We start from the raw sequence: 21,130 nt of genomic DNA on the forward strand, positions 1-21,130 counted from the left end.
GAAAGAAAGAAAGAAAGAAAGAAAGAAAGAAAGAAAGAAAGAAAGAAAGAAAGAAAGAAAGAAAGAAAGAAAGAAAAGAAAAGAAAAGAAAATCAATCTGAAAGGGGGAAGGCCCTCAGGGTTTCTGGCCAGAACAGAAGCAATTATTATTTACACTCTCAGGAAGCCAGCAAATGAGGCTTAGGTTGAGACCCATTATTGACTAATCAATGAGAACCAGAATGATCTGGGTTTAAGGCTTAATCAAGTAACTCCATCTGAATCCTAATGGCTTTATCAATGCCCATTTCCAGAGCTGTATTTCAAGAGATTTGTATTCCTTGTAAGGTCTTTCCCAGGTCTCAGTTTGTCTGAGGCAACACCCATTCAGTGATTTAGGTTGGGTAAGAAATGAAGCCAAAGATGGCCTTGTGTGCCTATCTAAAAAAGAATCAGTTTGTGAGGGGAAGACCACCAGGGTTTCTGGCCAGAACAGAAACAACTGCTATTTACACTCACTCTGAGTCACCAAAATCTAAACAATAACCAACAGAGGCTTGGTCTGAGACTTATTGGCCAATCAGTGAGGGCCAGAGTGATTTGGATTTAAGGCGTAGTCAGGTAGCTCTGTTTGAATCCCAATGTGCTTTATCAAAGCCTGGTTTAACTGAGCTCTATTTCAAGAAATTTATATTCTTTTGGACAGAGCACCGACATGTTAAGTGTATGATTCTCCATGTGGAGGGAGGAATAGAGGAAGGGAAAAAAGGAAAAAGGGAGGAAAGGAAGAAGGAGGGAAGGAAGGAAGGAAAGAAGGAAGGAAGAAAAGAAGGAAGGAAGGAAGGAAGGAAGGAAGGAAGGAAGGAGTAGCACTGTCCAACTGGAACTAACCAGTTGGGTCCTCAGTGGAGCAACTCCTACCACTCACAAATTGTTGTTTGTCCTTCATTCTCGAAGAGGACCAAAATGATCTGATTTCAAGGACCTCTGGGAAGAAGTCATTTCTAGGTGATTCTTAGTTGGAATAAGAGAACCTAGCTTTTTTCTATTACATTGAGAATTTCTGAAAAACTATATATTTTTTCCACCATCAATTTTTTTCTTTCCCCACAACCACAGGAATCTGAACTTCAGGCTAGTAGCACCTCTGGAATTTCAATTTCCTAAAAAGCTTGTCAAACTGGCATCCAGAGACTACTAAGATTTGAGAGGCAATGTGCGGTAGTGGACACAGTCCCCAGACTGGGAGTCCTAGGTTCAAATTCTACTTCTGACTGTAACAATAGGGCCAAGTCGCGTCTCTGAGCCTCAGTTTCACCATCTGTAAAGTGGAGATACCACACCTACCTCCCGGAGCTGCTGTGAGGCTCCACAGTAATTTATAGATTTTAAAGGGCCACATAAATATCAGCTTTTCCCTAGCTGCCTTCCCCTCCTCCAATTCCTGGACCCCATTCCTTCCCTAGCTTGACCTCTTAGAATCCCCTAGCTTACCTTAAGTCTCAAGTACCACCACCTCCAGGAGGCCTTTTCTGATCCCCAGCTGCCTCCCCCCACCCCCTGAAAATACTTTGCATCTTCTCCATATACACTTGAGCATAAATGTTGTCTCCATTAGAATGCGGGCAGGGACAATTTGATTTTACCTTTGGAACTGCAGCACAGGGGCCTGGTGCATGGCAGGTGCTTAATAAATGCTGACCAACTGATGGCATCATGATTTCTAAATTCCATCTTCTTGTGACTCTAGAGTATGTATCTCTTTGTCAACCAATCAGTGAATTTATCAATAAGCATCTATTAGGAATTTACTACATACAAGACATTGGGTACTGAGCACTGGGAATAAAGGAGCAAAAATCAAAGGGACCCTCACCCCGAGAAGCTCAGTATTAAAAAAAATACCTTCAATATTAACAAAAAAATTAAAAGACAGAAAGATGGACCAGCTTTGCAGACAGACCAGCAGACGATCATCTTCCTACCACGTGGCTAGAAAAAAGGGTCAAGCTAAATCCAACCTGAAACCATCTCACTATCTCTCTGCTCTAGAGTAATGGTAGTGGTGGTAGTAGTAGTAGTACCACCATCACTACTACTACTTTTGTTGCTGTTCAGTCGTTTTCAGTCTTGGCAAAGATACTGGAGTGGTTTGCCATTTCCTTCTCTAGCTCACTTAATAGATGGGGAAATTGAGGCAAACAGGGTTAAATGATTTGCCCAGGTCATACAGCTAATAAGTGTCTGAGGCTGGATTTGAACTCTGGTCTTCCTGACTCCAGGCCTGGTGCTCTATCCACTGCACCACTCAGCTGCCACCTGCTGTCACAGCAGCTAGTGCTGCTACTAACTAGCACAGATATACCACTAAGATTTTTCAAGGAAGTTTACAAATGTTATCTCATTTGATCCTTCTCAACAACCCTATTAGATGTTATTATTAGCCCCATTTTTACAGATGAGGAAACTGAGGCTGAGAGAGAAAGTAAGTGACTTGTTTTGAGTCACTCAGCTGTTAAGTTTCTGAGGCAGGATCCAAACTCAGTTCTCCCGGATATGAGGCCTACTGTTTCATCCCATCACCATTTCCAAATTAGCTCCACTCTGGCCATCATCCTCATATCTCCCCCTCTCCATCTCCACCTCCATCCCCAAGCTTAGACTCTGGGCCCTGACAGGTGAGCCTTCACCTTATCTTGCCCAGAAGCAACCTTCTGCATTGTTTCCCAGCCTCTATTTCCAAACTAAGCAGTTTCGTGCTTCCCTTTCTACCCCCCACCTTGCCCATTCCTCTTCATGTCTTGTCTCTGTCTATTAAAATGTAAGCTCCTTGAGGGCGGGAATTATTTTTGCCTTTCTTTGAATCCCCAGCCCTTAGCACAGGGCTTAGCATTCAGTAAGCACTTTAAAAAATGCTTTATCTCTGCCTGTGTCTGTTTATCTAGCTACCCTAAATAATCTCACGACAGACCAAATGAATTAGCTCCACTTCAGGTAATGGGCAAAGGACCTCGCTGTCACCTGAGAAATGACCTTTTATATCAATTAATCCAAAGGTTCATTTCTTGAGAAAGTGACTTGTTTCCCTTTATTATTTATTTGAAGAGGAGCACAGACCCTGCCCCACCAGGGCCCATATCCGCTTCTGGCCTTGTCTGCTCTGTAAAGAACCCACAAGCCACAGGAAGACTTGGCTGCCTCACCTCCCGAGAAAAGGTCAAATGACTTTTTCTAGGTGGAAATACAAATAAATGAGATCTTATCACCACTGCTGTTTGTAGCAACTTATACAAAGCCTGGATGGGTACTGCCTCTGAGAGATGCAATGTCTCCTTTTTCATGGGCTATCCTCTGCCTCTCAGAATCACAGGCATCCTTCAAAGTGCCATTTCCTCCTACACAGGCCTTTCCTGACCCCCGGTTGCTTCTGCCTCCTCCTGGAAATGGCTTTGTATATTTTTTAATTTAATTTTCTAAGTATGTGTTGATCTCCCCCAATAGAAAACCAGTCCCTTGGGGGGTGGGGGTGGGGGGCAAGGCCTGTTCCATTTTTGTCTGTGTAGTGTCTGAACATGGCAGGCATGTAGGATTATAAATTAAGAACTAGAAAGTACTTTAGAGGTCATCCAGACCACAGCCCTCATTTTACTGATGAGGAAGTGAATTGATTCACACAACTGGTTAAGCATCCAAGGTAGGCTATCCTGACTCCCAATACTCTAACCACTAGGGTACCTCTTTAGGCATTCACTGAATTGAACTGAACTGGGTTCAAGTGCTGCCTCAGGCATGTAGCAACTGTGTGACCATGGACAAGTCACTCTGCTGTCTCCCAGTGCCTCAGACAATTTTCTAAGACAAGGGTTATTAACTTGGCATTCAGGGACCACCAGGAGCCTGTGGATAGATTTCAGGTGGTTAGGGTGGATAGGGGAAAAAAAAATTACCTTTGGTTTCCTTAGTAATCTTATGTATTTTAGTTTATGGGTTTAAAAACTTTATTCTGAGAAGGGCATGTCCATAGCTTCACCTGATTTGCCAGAAGGGTCCAGGATACACACAAAAAAGTTGAGAAACCATTTTCTTTCTTTCTTTCTTTCTTTTTTTTTTTTTTGGCTAGGCAACGGGGTTAAGTCACTTGCCCAGGGTCACACAGCTAGTAAGTGTCAAGTGTCTGAGACCAGATTTGATTCCTGACTCCAGGGCTGGTTCTCTATCTACTGCCACACCTGCAGCAAGAAACCCTTTTCTGAAAGTATAAGTTATATATGAGTGGCTGATTGGGGATTCTTTATCCCAATGAAATCAAAGGTCCACCCTTGTAACATGGGTGGGAAGTGGGCAGGCCTGGAGCAGAGTAGGTGCTTAATAATTGCTGACTGATTGATTGATATTAGGTATAGTCCCTTCCCAGTGGGTTTTAAGAAGTTCAGATAAATTATTTAAGATAAACAAAGCCTGCTCATTCCAAGGCTTTTAAGCAAACAATCACCAAAAGGATGGCTAATTATTTAATTTGTGTCTGCATCTACAAGAAGACAGATCAGACTAAGTTTTACTTCCTAAAACCAAAAAGCAACAGTATTTCCAAGAGGCCATTAATGATACAGAAGATAATCATCTTAAAAGCACAATCCTGGACCTTCAAGGAGATTATATCACAGAAAGCACAGAGAAGTTGCCCATTGTATAAGTCATATCCTAAGTCAGGTTAGCACTGATCCCAGAAATGCCCATTTCTAAGCTAAATACTGTTAGGTTAGTGCCACCATTGGCAAAATGTTTGTTTGGTGCATGGCTGCCAAGTGGACCCCATACCTAGGCAGGCAAAAATTCAATGCCCCTGAGAACTCACATAGTCCATAATTTAAAGACACATTCTCACTTTCTTACCACTTTTTTTTAATGTGAGTGTTTTTGTCCATTTAGAATATAGGTCAGTTTCATAGTGGATTTCCAACATCTTTCAGTTTCCTTGTCTATTTCCAACATAGGTCAATTTCACTGTCCATTTCCAATATCTTTCAGTTTCATTATACATTTCTAACAAGTCAGTTTCATTGTCCATTTCCAATATCCTTCAGTTTCATTGTTCATTCCCAACAGAGATCAATTTCATCATCCATTTCCATCCTCATACTGTAATCTCCATTTAAAGGGATGCTTGGAGGTAGCCAGGTACAGCAATGAGTGGATAGATCCCTGGGATCTGGAGTCAGGAAGACCTAAGTTCAAATCCATCCTCAGACTCCTTCTAGCTGTGTGATCCTGGGCAAGTCACTTAACTCACCCTCAGTTTTCCCATCTGTAAAATGGGGACAATAATAGCACCTACCTCCCAGAGTTGTCACGAGGATAAAATAAGATAGTATTTAATGCTTTGCAAATCTTAAAATGTTATAGAAATGCTAGCTATTTATTCTGGAAATACTTTAGAAATGGCATGTTAAGAGAAAATAATCTTGAAGTCTTGGAACTTTCTTTTCTTTCTGAGCAATGAGAAAGAAAAATTCTCAAGGAGATCCTGAGAAGTTCACAACTGTCCCTTTGGGACCTTGATAAGGCAACACAGACTTAATGGTTCATGTCAGTTTCATTAAAAATGTATTTTTTTTCCCTCCCCAAGCTTAGAACACTGACATCTGATGTTCCTTGGAAAACAAACAGATCGGTTTTCACTGCCCTTTGGTGGCCTGGGTGAATTTAATAGTTAATCTCAGAGGGTACCTTTGACTCCCTCCCTCCCACCATCTGCTCTAGAAAGGCTCCTTCTCATACCTGTATGGGGGAGACGGCAGCTGCTGGTGCTGTCCTCACTGGAATTCCACTGAGGGGACTCCGGGGGGTCTTATGCACAGAGACGCTCTGCCCAGGGCCACCTGCCAAGGAAAGGGTTGATGAGGTTTGTGTGCCATACTAGTGTAGTCAGTGAACAGTGAAGTCAGTGCTTCACTTGGGTCAGCCCAGATCCTAGATTTAGAGTTGGAAAGGGCCTTAGAGGTCATTTGGTCCAACCCCCTAATTTTGCAGATAAAGAAACTGAAGCCTTGATCATATTGGTAGTAAAGGTCAGAGTCAGAATTTGAACCCAGGTCTTCCGACTCCAGAGCTAGCTCTATTTCTCCCACACTACACTGCCTCCCTGCTAAGGTGGAGGCATCACTTTGCCACCTATGTTGAAGACCAACATCTAAAACATTAATTTGGGGAGCCTAAAAGGCTTCCTAAGACGTTACTTCCCCTTTACCATCTTGGTCAGTGATGGGGCGGTGGCGGCAGGTGACTCAGTTTGGTTTAGCCTGGGGCAAGGGAAGAGACACCAGGCAGAGAAAAAAGAGGTAGGCCTAACCAGGAGAAACACAGCCTCAGTGGCAGGAAAGTAAGTAATGTTGAGAAGCTAAAAGTAGGAAGTAGTCATGACCCAAACCATTTCAGTCTATTCTTTTTCCTACTTGCAAGATCTGAATACAGTAAGAAAATCAGATTTTCCAAGCTGGAAGGGGCCTTGAAGATTATCTCATCCAACATCCTCATTTTATAGAGAGGAAACAGGCTGGAGAAATGAAGTGACCACTCACATAAGGTCACATAGCCAACGAGGAGCAAGTCAAGACTCATTTCCACTCCAGCGGAAGGCTCCACGCTGAGCCTGGCCAAGCAATCCATCCTCCCGTCTCTAGACTGACTCTCTATGGGATTCAGCACTAGTCTCTTGGTAGTGATAACCAGGCCACAGATGCCGTAAGAACTCATCACTCTTCCATCCTCACCACACGATGGACGTATTTGGTTTGTGTGTGGACAGAGGGAAGGGGGGGTGGGGAAACAAGGCGGATGAGGGTCCATGCCTGAAATGGAAGAATCCTGTACCTGAGCACCCCAAATCAAATGACTTGATCAGCGACTTAACAGTAGCGGCGGACTCTGAAGGCGTCGGAGAAGCTCTGCTCACACAGACCCCTTGCCACCGACTGGGACCATCCATTTCTGGGGAGTCCGGCTCTTCCTTTACAGGCCTGTGAGCAAAAGGCAGAACAAGATGAGTCAGGAGAGGCCCAGGGTGGGACATGGAAGTTTCTGAAAGAGACAAAGAAATAAAGATGAGAAAACAAGCAAAACTGGGGGTGGGGTAGGATTTCAACTCATTCCTTCTCTTTGCCAGTTGGACCCACTGTGTTAGGAAATTATTTTGGGGGCCTATTATGCACTTATAAATAAGATAGCATTTCTCTTGAGAAATTCCTTGGGCTGGGCCCAAAATAGCGATTCTATGTATAGATCTAGCCAGCTGTGTCTACCACAATAGCGCTAGACTAAACAAGCCTCTGGGAGGATGCTCTAGGTCTCCAGGTGAGGACGGGTTTCCTGCCTTGCTGCAAGCTTCCTGGTACCTTTGCGCCAACTTTGCATCGGTCAGCATTACAGAGTCACGGAATGTCAGAGCTGGCGAGAGACCTTGGGGATCGTCTTGTCCAGCCCAATTTTTCAGAGGAGGTAACTGAGGTGAAGCAGCTTGCTTAAGGTCACACAGCTGAGCTGGGTGGCAGAGCCAGGGCTAGAATCCAGAGTCCTGGTCTGGCACCTTCCACTGTGTTGCGTCAAGGAAAGGGGCTAGCTGGACGTGGAATGAGAGCGCAAAGGGAGAACGTCCTGCTCATTTATGTCAATAAACACTGTGGAGGCTTAAAATGTGAACAATGTGCTAATAATCTTGGCTCGAATGATTCTAACAGTCCCAAACTTTGGAGACTTAGTTTATAGCTCCTCACGTCCCCAGCCTTCTGTCTCTTGAATAACCGAACTGGGCACCGAGCTCTCCAAACAACAAAAACAGTAGTCCATCCTAACTAAGATATAGCTCCAGTACAAAACCCCAAAATGAAACCCCTCCATCCCTTGCCCTCCAACCCTACCCAGGACCTAGCTCTCTCTTCTGTTTCTCTATTCAATCTGCTCAACCCCATCAGGCAGTTAACTAGCTATTCAGAGTAAAGGAGCCAGAGAATGTTGGAGCTGGAAGGAATCTTAGTAGAGAACAGTTAGTGCAGCCTCCCACCCAGCACACATCTATTCACACTCCTTTTGGAGATGAGGAAACTAAGTCCAGAAAAATGGGCAAGTGACTTGCCCAAGGTCACACTGTGAATAGCACAAATAACACTGGAACTCAAACCTCTTTTTTACCATACCAACATATCTCTCTCTCTCTCCCTCTCTCCTTCTCTCTCTGGAAACTATCTAATCAACAAGCATTTATTAAGTGCCTATTATATCCCAGGTGGGCAGCTAGAGTACCAGGCCTGGAGTCAAGAAGACCTGAGTTCAAATCCAGCCTCAGACATTTACTAGCTGTGTGACCTTGGGCAAGTCACTTTACCCTGTTTGCCTCAGTTTCCTCACCTGTCAAATGAGTTGGAGAAGGAAATGGCAAACTGGTCCAGTATCTTTGCCAAGCTAACCCTAAATGGGGTCATGAAGAGTCAGACATAACTGATAACGGCTTAACAACAATAACAACAAACTTTCTTACGCATTGTGCTAAACTCTGGAGAGATAAAAAGAGACAAAAGACAATGCTGTCTGAAAGGAGCTTATAATCTAATGGGGGAGTCAACTGGAAAACTATGTACAAATAAGATACATGTATTAGGGATAAATTGAAGAATATCTCAGAGGGAAGGTTAAGATTAAGAAGGAGTGGGAAAGGCTTCTTGCAGAAAGTAGAAGTTTAGTTGGGACTTGATGGAAGCCGGAGGGTGGAGATGAGGAAGGAGGATGCATATTTCCAGTATGGGGGACAACCAGCGAAAATGTCTGGAGACAAGAGACGGAGTGCCATGGATGAGGAACAGTGAGGAGGCCAGTGCTACTAGACCCCAGACTATGTGGAAAGGAGGTATTTGCTTGGAAAAGTAGGAAGCGGCTAGTTTATAAAGGGTTTTAAAAGCCAATGAAGGACTTTATATTTGGTCCTGGAGGTGTTAGGGCATTGCTGGAGTACATTGAGTGGGGGAGGGGGGAGTGACAGGGTTAGACTTGAGCTTTAGAAAGATCAATGTGATAGCTAAGTGGAGGATGGATTGGAATGGGGAGAGAATTGGGGCAGAGGCCAAGCAGCAGGTTATGGTAACAGTCCAGGGTTAATAATAACAATAATAACTAACATTGCCATTGATCCTTAAAGTTTGCCAAAGCACTAAATGCATACACTCATTGGACCCTCATAATGAACCTGGGAGGGTCAGTGCTCCAGGAATTATTATCCCCATTTTACAGATGAGGAAAAGGCTAGATGACCTGCCACAGTACACACAGCTGGTAAGTATTTGAGGCTGGATTTGAACACAGACCCTGACCTCAGCTCCAGTACCCTATCCCCTAAGAAACTTTATGGATCATGATGGACTGACCTTGTGGCATTTCTTCCCTTTCGAAAAATGACTTATCATGAAGCGGGAAGGGAAGCTACTAGGCCAAATCAGTTACCAGCAGAGACGGGGGAGATGACTGGGGTTTCTATTCCTGACACTGTCCAGGGAGGTCTTTAATGGAACTGGCGACTTGTCTTTAACCAATTCACTTAGGGTACTTTTGAGCCTTTTTGAAATGCAGGCCATCCCTGGAAGGCAGATGGTTTCGGAAATCCATCTTAATTCCATTTTCCAGTAATCCAATAAGAAGAAAGTTCTGAGTGTGCCCCCCACCCTCCAACCCTGGAGTTCTGATGACTTTGTCCAATCTCCTTCAATTACCCAAAATCTGCCATTTGTCTTTCTGTCCCAAGTGCCTAGCACAACACCTTGCCCAGAGCAAAAGCTTACTAAACGTTTGTCAAATCAACCAGTGAATGAATAAAATCTTCCATTGTTTAGTAAAACAACAGTAACAACAACAACAATAACAAAAAGCGGAGAACTCAATTGGATTTAATTTGTAATACCAAAGCTAATGTGATTCCTTCCCAGGAAATTGGATGAAACCAAAACTTCTGTTCCTGATATCCAGTAGGAATATTTTAGTCCACTCATTGTCCCAAGGTACTGTTTAGAGAGTACATTCCAATAAGACCACCAGAAAAAGATGGGTTTATTTTTTAGGCATCAGTGGGAAGAGATTCTACTAATTATTTAGGAAAGACTTTTTTTTTTTTAAAGCCAGCCCTTTGTTTGGGGTAGGGAACTCTTGGCAAGGAATGTCCTCTCTCAAGACAGCTAGGCATCTTTTCTGTGACTTAAGTCTTAGAGAGCTGCTATATGAGGCAGGATTTAAATCCAGGCCTTCCTAACACTGAAGCTGGCTCTCTAGCCCCTAGACCACACTGCCTCCCTAGGTACACTATAGGATATTTAAAATAAAGTATCCACCAAATCATTCCTTTCACACACTGCCATTCCCCGAGGGAGTAAACCAAAGATTTATCATCATAGAACCACAAAATGAATATCATAACGATAGAGGACCCTTATATATTATATATTATATATTACATATTGTATGTTATAGTCCAACCTTCCTATCATCCTCTTTTTGGAGAAAACTAAAACCTCCCAAGGGAAAGTGACTCGCCCAAGGTCACAAATCATCAACAAGTAGTGGGGCCAGGATGAGAACCTAGGTTTAATGGAGTCAAGACAAACCAAAACTTGAAATGAATAAGCACGAAAAAAAAAAAAAGATGTATTATAGATTTAAGAGCACCAGCGGCTTTTTCTGATTCTCAGAATCACAAGCTAATAAAGCTAGAAGGGACCTCAGAAGCCACCTAGTGAAACTGTGCCAGAGTCCCTTTTGTGACGCCTCAGACAAATGGCCATGCGGCTTTGGCTCGAAGGCCTCCAGTTAGAGGGACCCTGCTATCTCCTGGGGGCAGCCTCTTCCACTTTGGGAGAGCTAGGGATTTCTCCTGACATTCAGGCTAAGCTTGCTCTACCCAACTCTTTTCTTACAAAAATAAAAATCTAAAACTTGTTTGATATTTTGTTAAGAGACGGGAACTAGAAGGCATTCTTTACACAGGTAGCATCCCAACCCTACTTTTGAATTTTAACTAAAAACACAGTGTTTCTAAATTAACATCTTCTATTGTCTGAAGGCCTAGTTTTCTTTTCTTTTCTTTCCAAAATGAATTAAACACAAAATCAGTGATTTCTTTACCCGCTTCCTCCTTACCCCCTTTATTTCTTCTTTGTACCCTCAGCACCTAGTATTGTTGATTGATTCTTGTTCTCACAAGGCAACTGATTCTGCTCCCCTTACCAGCTGGTATCCATTTGAAATCTGTTAAGTCTGCCCTACAACACTCTACAATAGAGAAAACAGGAATCTGCCACCTCACATCCCTAGTCTCTCCCCCTCTCCTTTCAATCTTCTGGCTTCTCTTGGAAATGCAGCTTGCTGGCAGCAGGAAGGTTGGGACCCTGGTAGCCTCTGTCCCAGGCTGCCTCCTTCTCCCAGCTCTGCTCCCAACACCTTGTTTTTTATAAAAAACAAAACCAAACCAAAAACCCTGAAGGGTTTTCCTTTGAAAACACCGGAGCTACAGACAAGTGGCTAATGATTAAACAACACTCCAGAGGCTATGTGGAACAGGGCCAGGTTTATTTATCACTTCACTCTATAATTTTCACATATAAAAGCCAGTGGCAGATACAGACGGTGCAAAGAGGGCCCAAAGGGTGGGGTGCAGATGAGCTGCTCATTCATGTCACACATGAAGGCATTGGGCACCCTTCTTGGCATGCGCTCACTCTAAGCATCCCCCTCCTAGGGAGATGGCAAAGCTGCACGGCCCAGAACCCACCATAGGACAAATGGAGGCAGTTTCTGAAACTTGTGTGCAGAGGCATCGGAAACCTTCCTTCTGATGGCCCGGAGAGATTTTTTTGTTACTGATTCTTTACTCCCCAGGCCGACACCAGGGAAAGTTTCCCTGACCATACACTTGCCCTGAGAAGAAGCTATACACACTTTGACCCTACCGGACATTATGGTTGGTGGGCAATTACTCTCACCCCATGCATTGACTATTTATGCTGCAAAAAAAAAAAAAAAAAAAAAAAATTTAAATTAAATTAAAAAAAAAAGCAAAACCAAAACAAACCAAACTCTGTTTGGCATCGCCTGCTATTGACCAGGCCCTCAAATTAGGGGGAAGGGAGGTTCCTGACTATTGGAAGTTGCTGAATTCGGTCCAGATCTTCACACATTCTGTAAGACACTCCAGAAAAGTTTTCACCACCTAGTTCAGGCCTTGTTCCACTCGGGGTCCGTCACCGCCACCTAGTGGTATACGCCATTTAAAAAAAACCCATAGGGGTTCAAGGTAGGTTGGCTCCATCCGTCTGTTGTCTCTGGCTTTCAGTTAAGGGAAGCTTAGTATGAGCAACAGTCTTCTTCTGTTTGCTCAACTACACCCTCTGCTGGCCATCCATTGCTATCAACTCTTGCATCCATGCTATGATCTATCAGAAAAACTCTTGGAAATCAAACTGGGGCCAGGGCCATCACCTTGTATCAGTTGAGTGGGTGTGTTACACAGTATTTCATTGGGGTGCAGGGGAGGTACGGAATAGGAAAGTAGGATGGAGAGGCGGTACAGCTTTCTGGCAATGTCCAAGGCAAGTCTTCACAGTATGGCTTCATTTTGTTTAAAATATTGTGAATTCTTAGAATATTCATGTTAAAATGGAAGTAGAAAGACACACACACACACACACACACACACACACACACACACACACGTGCTAAAACAAAACAAAATGAACAAACAAAACCCCTGTCTTGGGCTGTCCACAATGTTGGAATTCCCGTGCCACTTTTTCTCTTCGGTTAAGATGAGCGACGTGGAACGGAATCCAATAACAATTCACAGGCGCCTGGCCATTTTGTTCTCAGGGTGATCCTGAGATGTCCTGGAAAAAGGGGCTTTGGCATTCTCCTTCTGTGTGGTACTCCAAACTCTTGAAATTTTTCACTCGCCTCCTATGTGTGCCAGGGGGATAATGTATCCAAAGAAATTTCTATTTTCATCTTGAAAAGAAAACCTGCTGCATCTTGGGAGAAAAAGGACTGAAGAAAAGGATGATGACTGTTAAGGCTGACCAGGGCGGTGACTCCATCCACAATGGGGTGTAACACAAACAGGCTGCATTCCCACGGTGTGAGAGGGTGGGAATAACTTGGGAAATAATTTGGCTCTTTGTAAAGAAATGCTCTTTTCCTATAAAGATTTCCCCCTTCAGGCAGAAGAGGCTGAAGTGTCCAGTCATGGCAAGAGCAGGTCTTTCTGTCTTTTTCTTGCTCCGGGCTGTGCTAGCTGGCAGAGACCAGGGCACTGTGAAAACAGAAGAAAAAAATGGGAAGGGGAGGCATGGTAAAGGCATCACACAATGTGAAGAGATCTCAGCTTTATGGCTTCCACGTCAGGGTTACACTGGAAATACCTTATCTGTGGGAGGGGGGAAAAACCTGCCGCTAAAAGAGGGTCTAACTGAGGCTCTTCTCTCTCTTACGTAAACAACCACCAAATGCCAAAAACCTGGAGCCTTCTCACTGGGTCTCCATCGGTTTACAATTATGTTGGCAGGGCATAGCCAAGTTTTTAAAAAGTCAAGGTCATTTGGAGTAGAAAAAGCCAATTTAGGCAGTGACTTATGTAGCCCTCTGTTGTCCTGGAGGTCTAGAGGGTCTAACTGGGGTTCTTAACCTGGAGTCTGTGAACTTGATTTTTATATATATATATTATATATATATATTATATATATATACACACATATATTTAAACATACACACATGTGTGTATGTATGCCTGTATGTGTGTCTATGTATGTGTACATTATTTATAGGTGTATATATTATATATAATAATATTATATTATTATACTCGATCTGTGGTAGAGTTTTCTGAGCTCATACTGGTCTGATCAGCCATAGTTGGACATACTGTACCTGGACCCCAACATAGTGATGTCATTTTGGTCCTCTTGGAGAACAAAGGACAATAACCAACCAATTATAAATGTGTGTGTGTGTGTGTGTGTGTGTGTGTGTATGGTTTGTTTGTTTTTTTGGAGGCAACTGGGGTTAAGTGACTTGCCCCAGGTCACCCAGCTAGTATGTGTCTGAGGTGAGATTTGAACTCAAGTCCTCTTGACTCCAGGGCTGGTGCTCTATCCACTGCACCCTACTAGCTGCCCCATAAATATATATTTTTACAAAATATTGTAAGATACATGTAACAAAAGAAACCAATTACACTGACATATGGATAACTCTATGTAACTACATAAAATATATGTAAGTATAAATTTGTATTTCAATATAATTGGCTTTCTTTGTAATCTAAGACATTTTATTTTATGTATTGAAAAACATGATTCTGAGAAGGGGTCAGTAGGCTTCACAAGACTGACTGTCCAAGGGGTCCATGCCATCAAGTGAAGAACCCCGGAGCTATGGAAACAGGGTAGACAAGAATTTAAAAAAAAAGAAAGAGAGAGAGACTATTTTATTACTATAGTCTGAAGTCTCTCAAGAGCACAGAAAAAAGCTAGGTCTACAACCCATTACTACTACAAAGATTTGAAGTATGTGCATGTGTGGATACATCTCTATATTTATAGATGTATTTATATACATATCTATCTATCTCTCTGTCTGTGTCTATGTATGTATGTATCTGTCTATCTGCTTGTCTATGTATGTATGTATATATGTATCTGTCTCTATCTAGAGGGAATCCATGATTTCATTTGTGTTGGGGACTCCCAGTGAGGAAACTCCCTCCACTGTTGTGTGTGGGCACTCGCCCTCTGCAATTTCCAAGTATGTAGCAGTTGCATCTGTGACTTCATCAAGGTAGGGAACTCCAAGTGTGGAGATGCCCTGCAGGGTCCCAGAAGAACTCACTCACTCACTCATAATTTGAGAACTCCCCATCAGGGAAGGCAGTCCGCCGGGAGGAAACGGCTATTTCATTTCGGTCTCTGCAGCCCCATCACATATTCAGCGCACAGCTACTTAATCAATGTCCATTGATTAATCATCATCCGTGATCTGTGTCAGAGGCAGAGACTGAAATGCAAGGAGTGTACTGTGGGAGAACTGCTCTGTTCCAAGAAACGACAGACTTTTCTGCACGCTTCTCAGAGAGAAGCATTTCAGTGTTTGCATATGTGTATGTGCACGTGTGTGTATGTAAATATATGCAAATTTCAAGGGCTCGCCCGGGGTGTGGGCAGGGGCTTCCCAGGGGATGCTCTCCAACGGGGGCCAGTGTCTCTATTTCAAAGCCTCATCCTCGGAGGAGAGGGGGCACGGGGGCGCGGGTCCGAGGCAGGTTCAAGGATTTACCTCCATCTTCCTCATGTCCCCCTTTTTGGCGGCAGGAGAGCTGCCGAAAGCTCGGTCACACACAACAGCTGCAAGAAAGACACAGAAGGGCCACACACTGGCGCACACAGACCGGACATCGGGGCTTCGCACAGACGCAGACGGACCAGGTGGGAGCTTAGTTTCGGGAGAGTTCGTGTGTCGCGTGCTGTCTGCCAGGCTGCGCACTTGAGAAGTGACAATAGGAGGAAATGTACGAAAAAAAAAAAGAAAGAAGGATAAAGAAGGAAAAGAAACAGGAATCCATGGGATGGGCCAAGCTTCTCGCTGTGAATTTCGGGCTTTTTAAAAAAAAGTGATAGAACCACTAAAGTGGCAGCACTGTGATTCATACACTGGTTGGTTTTACATAACTTTTATTCTTCCCTTTGTTACAAGAGAAGGATGACGGGGTTGGGAAGGAGAAGACAGGCCTATTTGGAAATAACTCAGATATAAAAACAAAAGGCATCCACAAAAACTTTAAAAAAATAAACTACAGGCAGTAAAAATAAATAAAATCTTGGTAAACATTTTTTTTTTAAATTTCACTCAAAAGTGCTGGGAAAAAAGCATATTCCTTTAACATAATTATCTCCCCTGACATCCCTTGGATATGATCTGATACCATTTGATAAAGATGCACATGTAAGAACCTAGAAAGAAATGATGCTTGGTCATTGGGAATGAGAGAAATACATCTTAAATGCTTCTGGAATGGGTACGTGTTGCTGTTTAGTTGTTTTTCAGTCATGTCTTGACTCTTCGTGACCCCATTTGGGGTCTTCTTGGCAGAGATACTGGAGTGGTTTGCCATTTCCTTCTCAGCTCATTTTACAGATGAGGAAACTGAGGCAAACAGGGTTAAGTGACTTGCTCAGGGTCACACAGCTAGCAAGTGTCTGAGACTGGCTTTGAACTCATGAAGAGGAGTCTTCCTGGCTCCAGGCATGGCACTCTGTCCACTGCACCGTGTTAGCCATCTTAGCTTCCCTAACACGTTAGCTCATGCTTAAAAAGAAAAAAAGAAACCTCTTTGGTGGCTTAGCAGAATTTGGGGCAAGGTTCTTAGTCTGGGGTCCATAAACTTGGTTTTTAAAAAGTATTTTGATATTTCAGTATCATTGGTTTCCATGGGTTTTATTTGATGCACTCATGAAAACATGATTCTGAGAAGGCGTCTATCGGCTTCATCACACTGCCTACTAAACAGGCCAATGACACACACACAGGCTTAAGAGCCCCTGCTTTCACAGTTCCTATATAGAGATCAGCCAGGCCAGAAAGCTCAGTCAGTATTTAAATGATTAAAGGAAGGTTTGTTTGTTTTTCTTTTCTACATCTTTCTTCTTGAAGTCTTAAATTAGGATAAACTGTGATAGAAAAGTTCAAGAATTTAATCCCTGCTTCCCTATCTGCTCAGAATTACCTGCTTCGAGATGATTCTCATGGGGGTTCTGATAGTGGGCAAGGTGGGCTGGCCAGATTTCCTGATGGATCAAGGAGACCAGGCAAAGAAACATTAACAGGGTTATCCAAATGGGGGTGGGGACAGTGGGGTGGGTAAGGGAGTGTGTGGGAAGCCAGTAGTGCCAATGGCTCCTGGCCTTCATGGCCAGAAACCATCTCTACAGAAACCATCCTCCAGAAAACCATGTTAGAGAAAGTGGTTTGGTCAAATGAAGGCTCAGAACTAAAGAACCATTACTAGGAGTTAAGGCGAGGTCAGTGGTGTGGACCATGGGTTCAATTAAGGGGGAGTGGGGGGAGACCTTGGCCTGCTGGGGTGCTCAGGAGAGAAAAGGTCAGGGTGGAGGAGCTGCCTCAGCCTACCACCTAGTAGTCTCCTACCTATAATACCGGAGAGTTAGGGGCTACACCTGGGTTTTCACTGGCAGAGGAAACGTCTACTGATGCAGCTCATTACCTTCTCAGAAATTTCTCTGGGGGCACTGAGATCTTAAGTAAGTCACCCAGAGTCCCACCAGCAGCATGGGTCAGAGGCATATCTTGACATCAGACCTTCCCGGCTGATATGAGATATGAGATATGAGGAGCTAGGTATGTCATTTCAATTTCTTGTCTTAATCATAATTATTTATTTTTGTCAAATAGCTACCAACCTCTGTTGCTTTTACTTTGCTAAAAGCCTAAAAGTACGGTCAGCAGCACCCTTGAAATTTAGCGCCTTTCGTTAAAGTCCCAGTTGCCCTACCCTAGTTACTGCTTTGCCCTCTTACCTCTCCCTGTGGTACCAAGAGGTTTAGCAGGCTAAACTATGTCAGAAACAAATGCTCGTTTTCACCCAGACCCAGAGATTTCAGCCACATCTCTACTCTGCTTGTCATCACTACACTCCCCAAGAGGTCCCCTTTGCAAAATTGGAAAGTGAATGAGCTGGTCAGTGCTTTTTGTCTGAGGGCGCCTTCCTGGAGGCTCTTACCTTTCTTTCAGAGGCTGTGCTTGGAAGAATTCACCAGGATATTTTCTGCGAGTTTTCTGGCTCTGCCTGAACCAAGAATGATTCATCCACGCCTCATTGGACAAAGGCTACAATTCAGGGTTCCAGCCAAGAATTCATTTAGCCAGAGTGGAAATGCTAAAGCAGTGGCAGCAGGGCCCCTGGGGACCGTGCCGGGCTTTGCTTCTCGCTCCTGCCGTGCATTCAGGAAGGGGCCGAGCCATCGTCAGCCTCCACGGAGCAGCCACCTCTTGGGAGAAGGGCATTTTGCCAAGGGAACTTGCCATCAGACAGGAAACCGTCCCTGAGAGGCATTGTCTGATGATCCGCCAAAGGCAGGGCCGATCAACGCAACAAGACGCAAGGGGACGCGGGGAGCCTCAAACCAAGTTCAGCAGCGTGCCACATTCAAGAGGCGGGACCCCAGCCCTGAAAGTAGGGGCTGGAGGCAGGAGAAACTTTCATGATATGGGAATTAGACAGCCTTGGGAGTGCAAAAGAGAAAGCATCCTGTCTGAAACAGGGAGCATGAGTCTGAAGGTTAAGGGTGTCCTAAAGTGTATGACTGCATTTAGAGATGTATACTCTGCTATAATTCTAAGGTTCTCTTCCTAGATTCCAGCCTGTTTCCTTTAGGTTATGATATAAATGAAGCTCCTTCTCAATGACCTTCTGGGCCTTCTCTATCTCCAAGACTAGTCTGTAATCATTTCCTCCACCAGCTAATACCTTCCCCCTCAAAATTATCTCGGATTTATTATACATATATATGCATGTTCATGTGTGTATATCCACACATATACGTATGTATATATGCACATATGGATTAAATGTGTATGTATATGTGCACTGTGTACATATACGCATATATACATGTATATATACACTTGTGTGTATATGTATGTATATATCAAAACATCATCTCCCTGATAAGAGTGTAAGCCCCTTGAGGGCAGAGCACGTTTCATCTTTGTCCTTCTCTCTCCAGCACCGTGCACATAGTAGGTGACTCATAATTGCTTGTTGAGTGACTGATGAAATATTATTGGGCGTTGGAAGTTAGGCCTTTGGGTTCTATTTAAAAAACAGAGAAGAGAAGCAAGACAGACAGACAAATAAACAGAGAGGCAGACACGTAAAAGCCAACGAAGGTAGGCCCCATAATGAACGGCACACCTCACTCATCAGGGGATACAATCTGGCTCGGCCTCCCCCAGGATTTCCCTCAGTGGGGATGGAGGCCAGTGGCTAAGGAGTGGCTCTGAAATTATGAGGCTGCTTCTGAGGGGACCTTATGTGTCTGTTCCAACAGAGTGGAAGACCCTTGAGGACAGGGGCTGCTTGGTTTATATTTTTGTATCCCCTGGGCCTGTGGTGGCATATAACATATAACAGGTACTTATTAAACTGTGCGGCCAGTCTCCTGCTTTTCATTCCTCCATCTCACCCTTAACCCTTCTCTAGAAATCGATAATACTCAACACTGGAGTTGGAAAACAGGGACAATGTGGGGGCTAATTAACTTAGGCCCCCAACAGACCTTGAAGGGCTGTTATTCCATTCTCTAAAGTCTCCAAAAGTCATGAAAACGGGAATTTGAGATCCTAAGGTCATAGATTTAGGGCCAGAAGGGACCTCAGCATCTAAACCAAATCCTCCCATTTGGCAGATATGGAAATGGAGGTCCATTGGTCTGACTCCAGAGTCTCTCCAGAGTCTTTGTTTTCTAGTGCCTCCCAAATTAGTTCCCCGGTAACCCCCCTCCCCCTCTTTGGATTCTGCCAAGAGGAAGGGGTCAAATTCTGCAGCCTGTTTTCCGGGTCAAATGATTGCCATGCCTCTGAACCTCGAAAGAGAACCACTCCAAATAATTTCCTGAAATCAGGGACCCCAAAGTAAAAACATTTATTCCTGACCATAAACAGGAAAACTCTGAGATTTTATTAGTCCCATGGTGAGTGCAAAATAATGTAGTAAAGAGCTTTTATTTTGAACATAGCCATCAACGTCCATCTCCTCTCCGGAACCATTTACAGCTGCCTCTCTTTTCCTCTTAGGTGGAAGAGTTTTATGGGGTGGAGTATGCTCAGTCTCGCCTGCTCAAAGACATGAGGGGGAGCTATGTCAAGCCCCAGCTAAGACCACTCCCTAGGTCATAATTTCCTTGATTTATAAATAATGTTGATTTCTTCACTGGAGCCGTCTCCTGGTGAGAAACTCTCTCTCCTAAAGCTGATTAAGTTTAGCCTTTGCGAGCTGCCCAGAGCACTTAAGGGTTAAATGATCTGTCCAGGGTCACACGGCCAAAAGTGGGGCTTGAACCCAAGTCTTTCTGGCTCCAAGGCTAGCTGTTTATCAACTGTAAACAATGAATTTCTTCTGTCGTCTCCCTTTTCGTTTTTTTAATGGAATAGGCCATTTTAAGAGGTCTTATACTGATTCGCTTGGGTAGCTCTAGAAAACGAGTGTGACCCAAGGGAGGAAGGACCAGCCCTTCCACCAGACACCCGCCTGAGAACCATCACACATCTCCCTTCTAGGGCAAAGCCAGAACACGGTGGTGCTACTCTCCCTAGAGTCGGAGGAATACCAAGATGGAGGGAACGTCATGAAGACCAGGGTCTACCCTCCATCATAGTGAGCGTCCTCGGCTGGATCCCTCAAGGGCGCTTTTCCCACCAGAGGCTGCTGTGGTTCTCCCGCCCGGCAAGTGACAGCCAGAACGCTCCTGATCTAGTCCCTGGGAGGCTGGCGGAGGGATCCCCACAGAGAGACAGAGAGAGCAACGCACAACCTCCCCAGCCACACGCGCGTCTGTGAGGCTGGCCCTACAGCCTCGTCTGCACGCGTGTCAGTGCGCACGCGGTCAGCACCCTGGGCACGCACCAACCTGCTGTTCCCCTGCACGGCCCCCAGCTCCTTCTGGAGCTTGGCGTTCTTCTCCTCCTCCTCCAGCAACTTCCGCTTGACCGTCCGGAGCTCCTGCTGGGCCTCACACTTGATGTCGTTGGCCACCACCACCGCCGTCTGGAGGTCAGCTTGGAAACGCCTCCATTCCTCCGTCTCCTCCTGCGGGGGCAGAGGAGAGGGATGGATAGGCAGGCGCCTGCTAGGTGCGGAAGGCACACCTGCCAGCCCTCTGTCCTGTATGACCGTGGGATCTCAGATCAAGACCAGAGGGGACCTTGGAGTCCATCCCCCCCCCATTGGACATTTGGAGGAAACTGAGGCTCAGATACTAAGTGGCTTCACCTAAGTTACAGCAGCATAGTTTTAGAGCTGGAAGAGACCTCAGAGGTCACCTGGTCCACTCTCTTCATT

At 44.5% G+C, this 21,130-nt stretch overlaps 1 protein-coding gene across 5 annotated transcripts in view; it reads right to left on the minus strand.

Moving 5' to 3' along the window:
* Positions 1-21,130, minus strand: part of SPECC1 (sperm antigen with calponin homology and coiled-coil domains 1) — a 289,999-nt gene that overhangs the window by 101,495 nt on the left and 167,374 nt on the right. For 4 of the 5 annotated variants that reach the window (XM_027861937.1, XM_027861938.1, XM_027861936.1 and 1 more), the window contains 3 exons: positions 20,700-20,878; positions 6,850-6,995; positions 5,758-5,858 (listed from right to left, as the gene is read on the minus strand). In XM_027861937.1, the coding sequence (XP_027717738.1) occupies positions 5,758-5,858; positions 6,850-6,995; positions 20,700-20,878 (426 nt within the window). Of the gene's footprint in view, positions 1-5,757; positions 5,859-6,849; positions 6,996-11,556; positions 13,313-20,699; positions 20,879-21,130 lie in introns of those variants that run through there. The other variant, XM_027861941.1, reaches the window with a different exon arrangement.

Source organism: Vombatus ursinus, unplaced genomic scaffold, assembly GCF_900497805.2.
Source record: "Vombatus ursinus unplaced genomic scaffold, bare-nosed wombat genome assembly UNPS02014768.1, whole genome shotgun sequence".
In the NCBI taxonomy this organism is placed as follows: Eukaryota; Metazoa; Chordata; class Mammalia; order Diprotodontia; family Vombatidae; genus Vombatus; species Vombatus ursinus.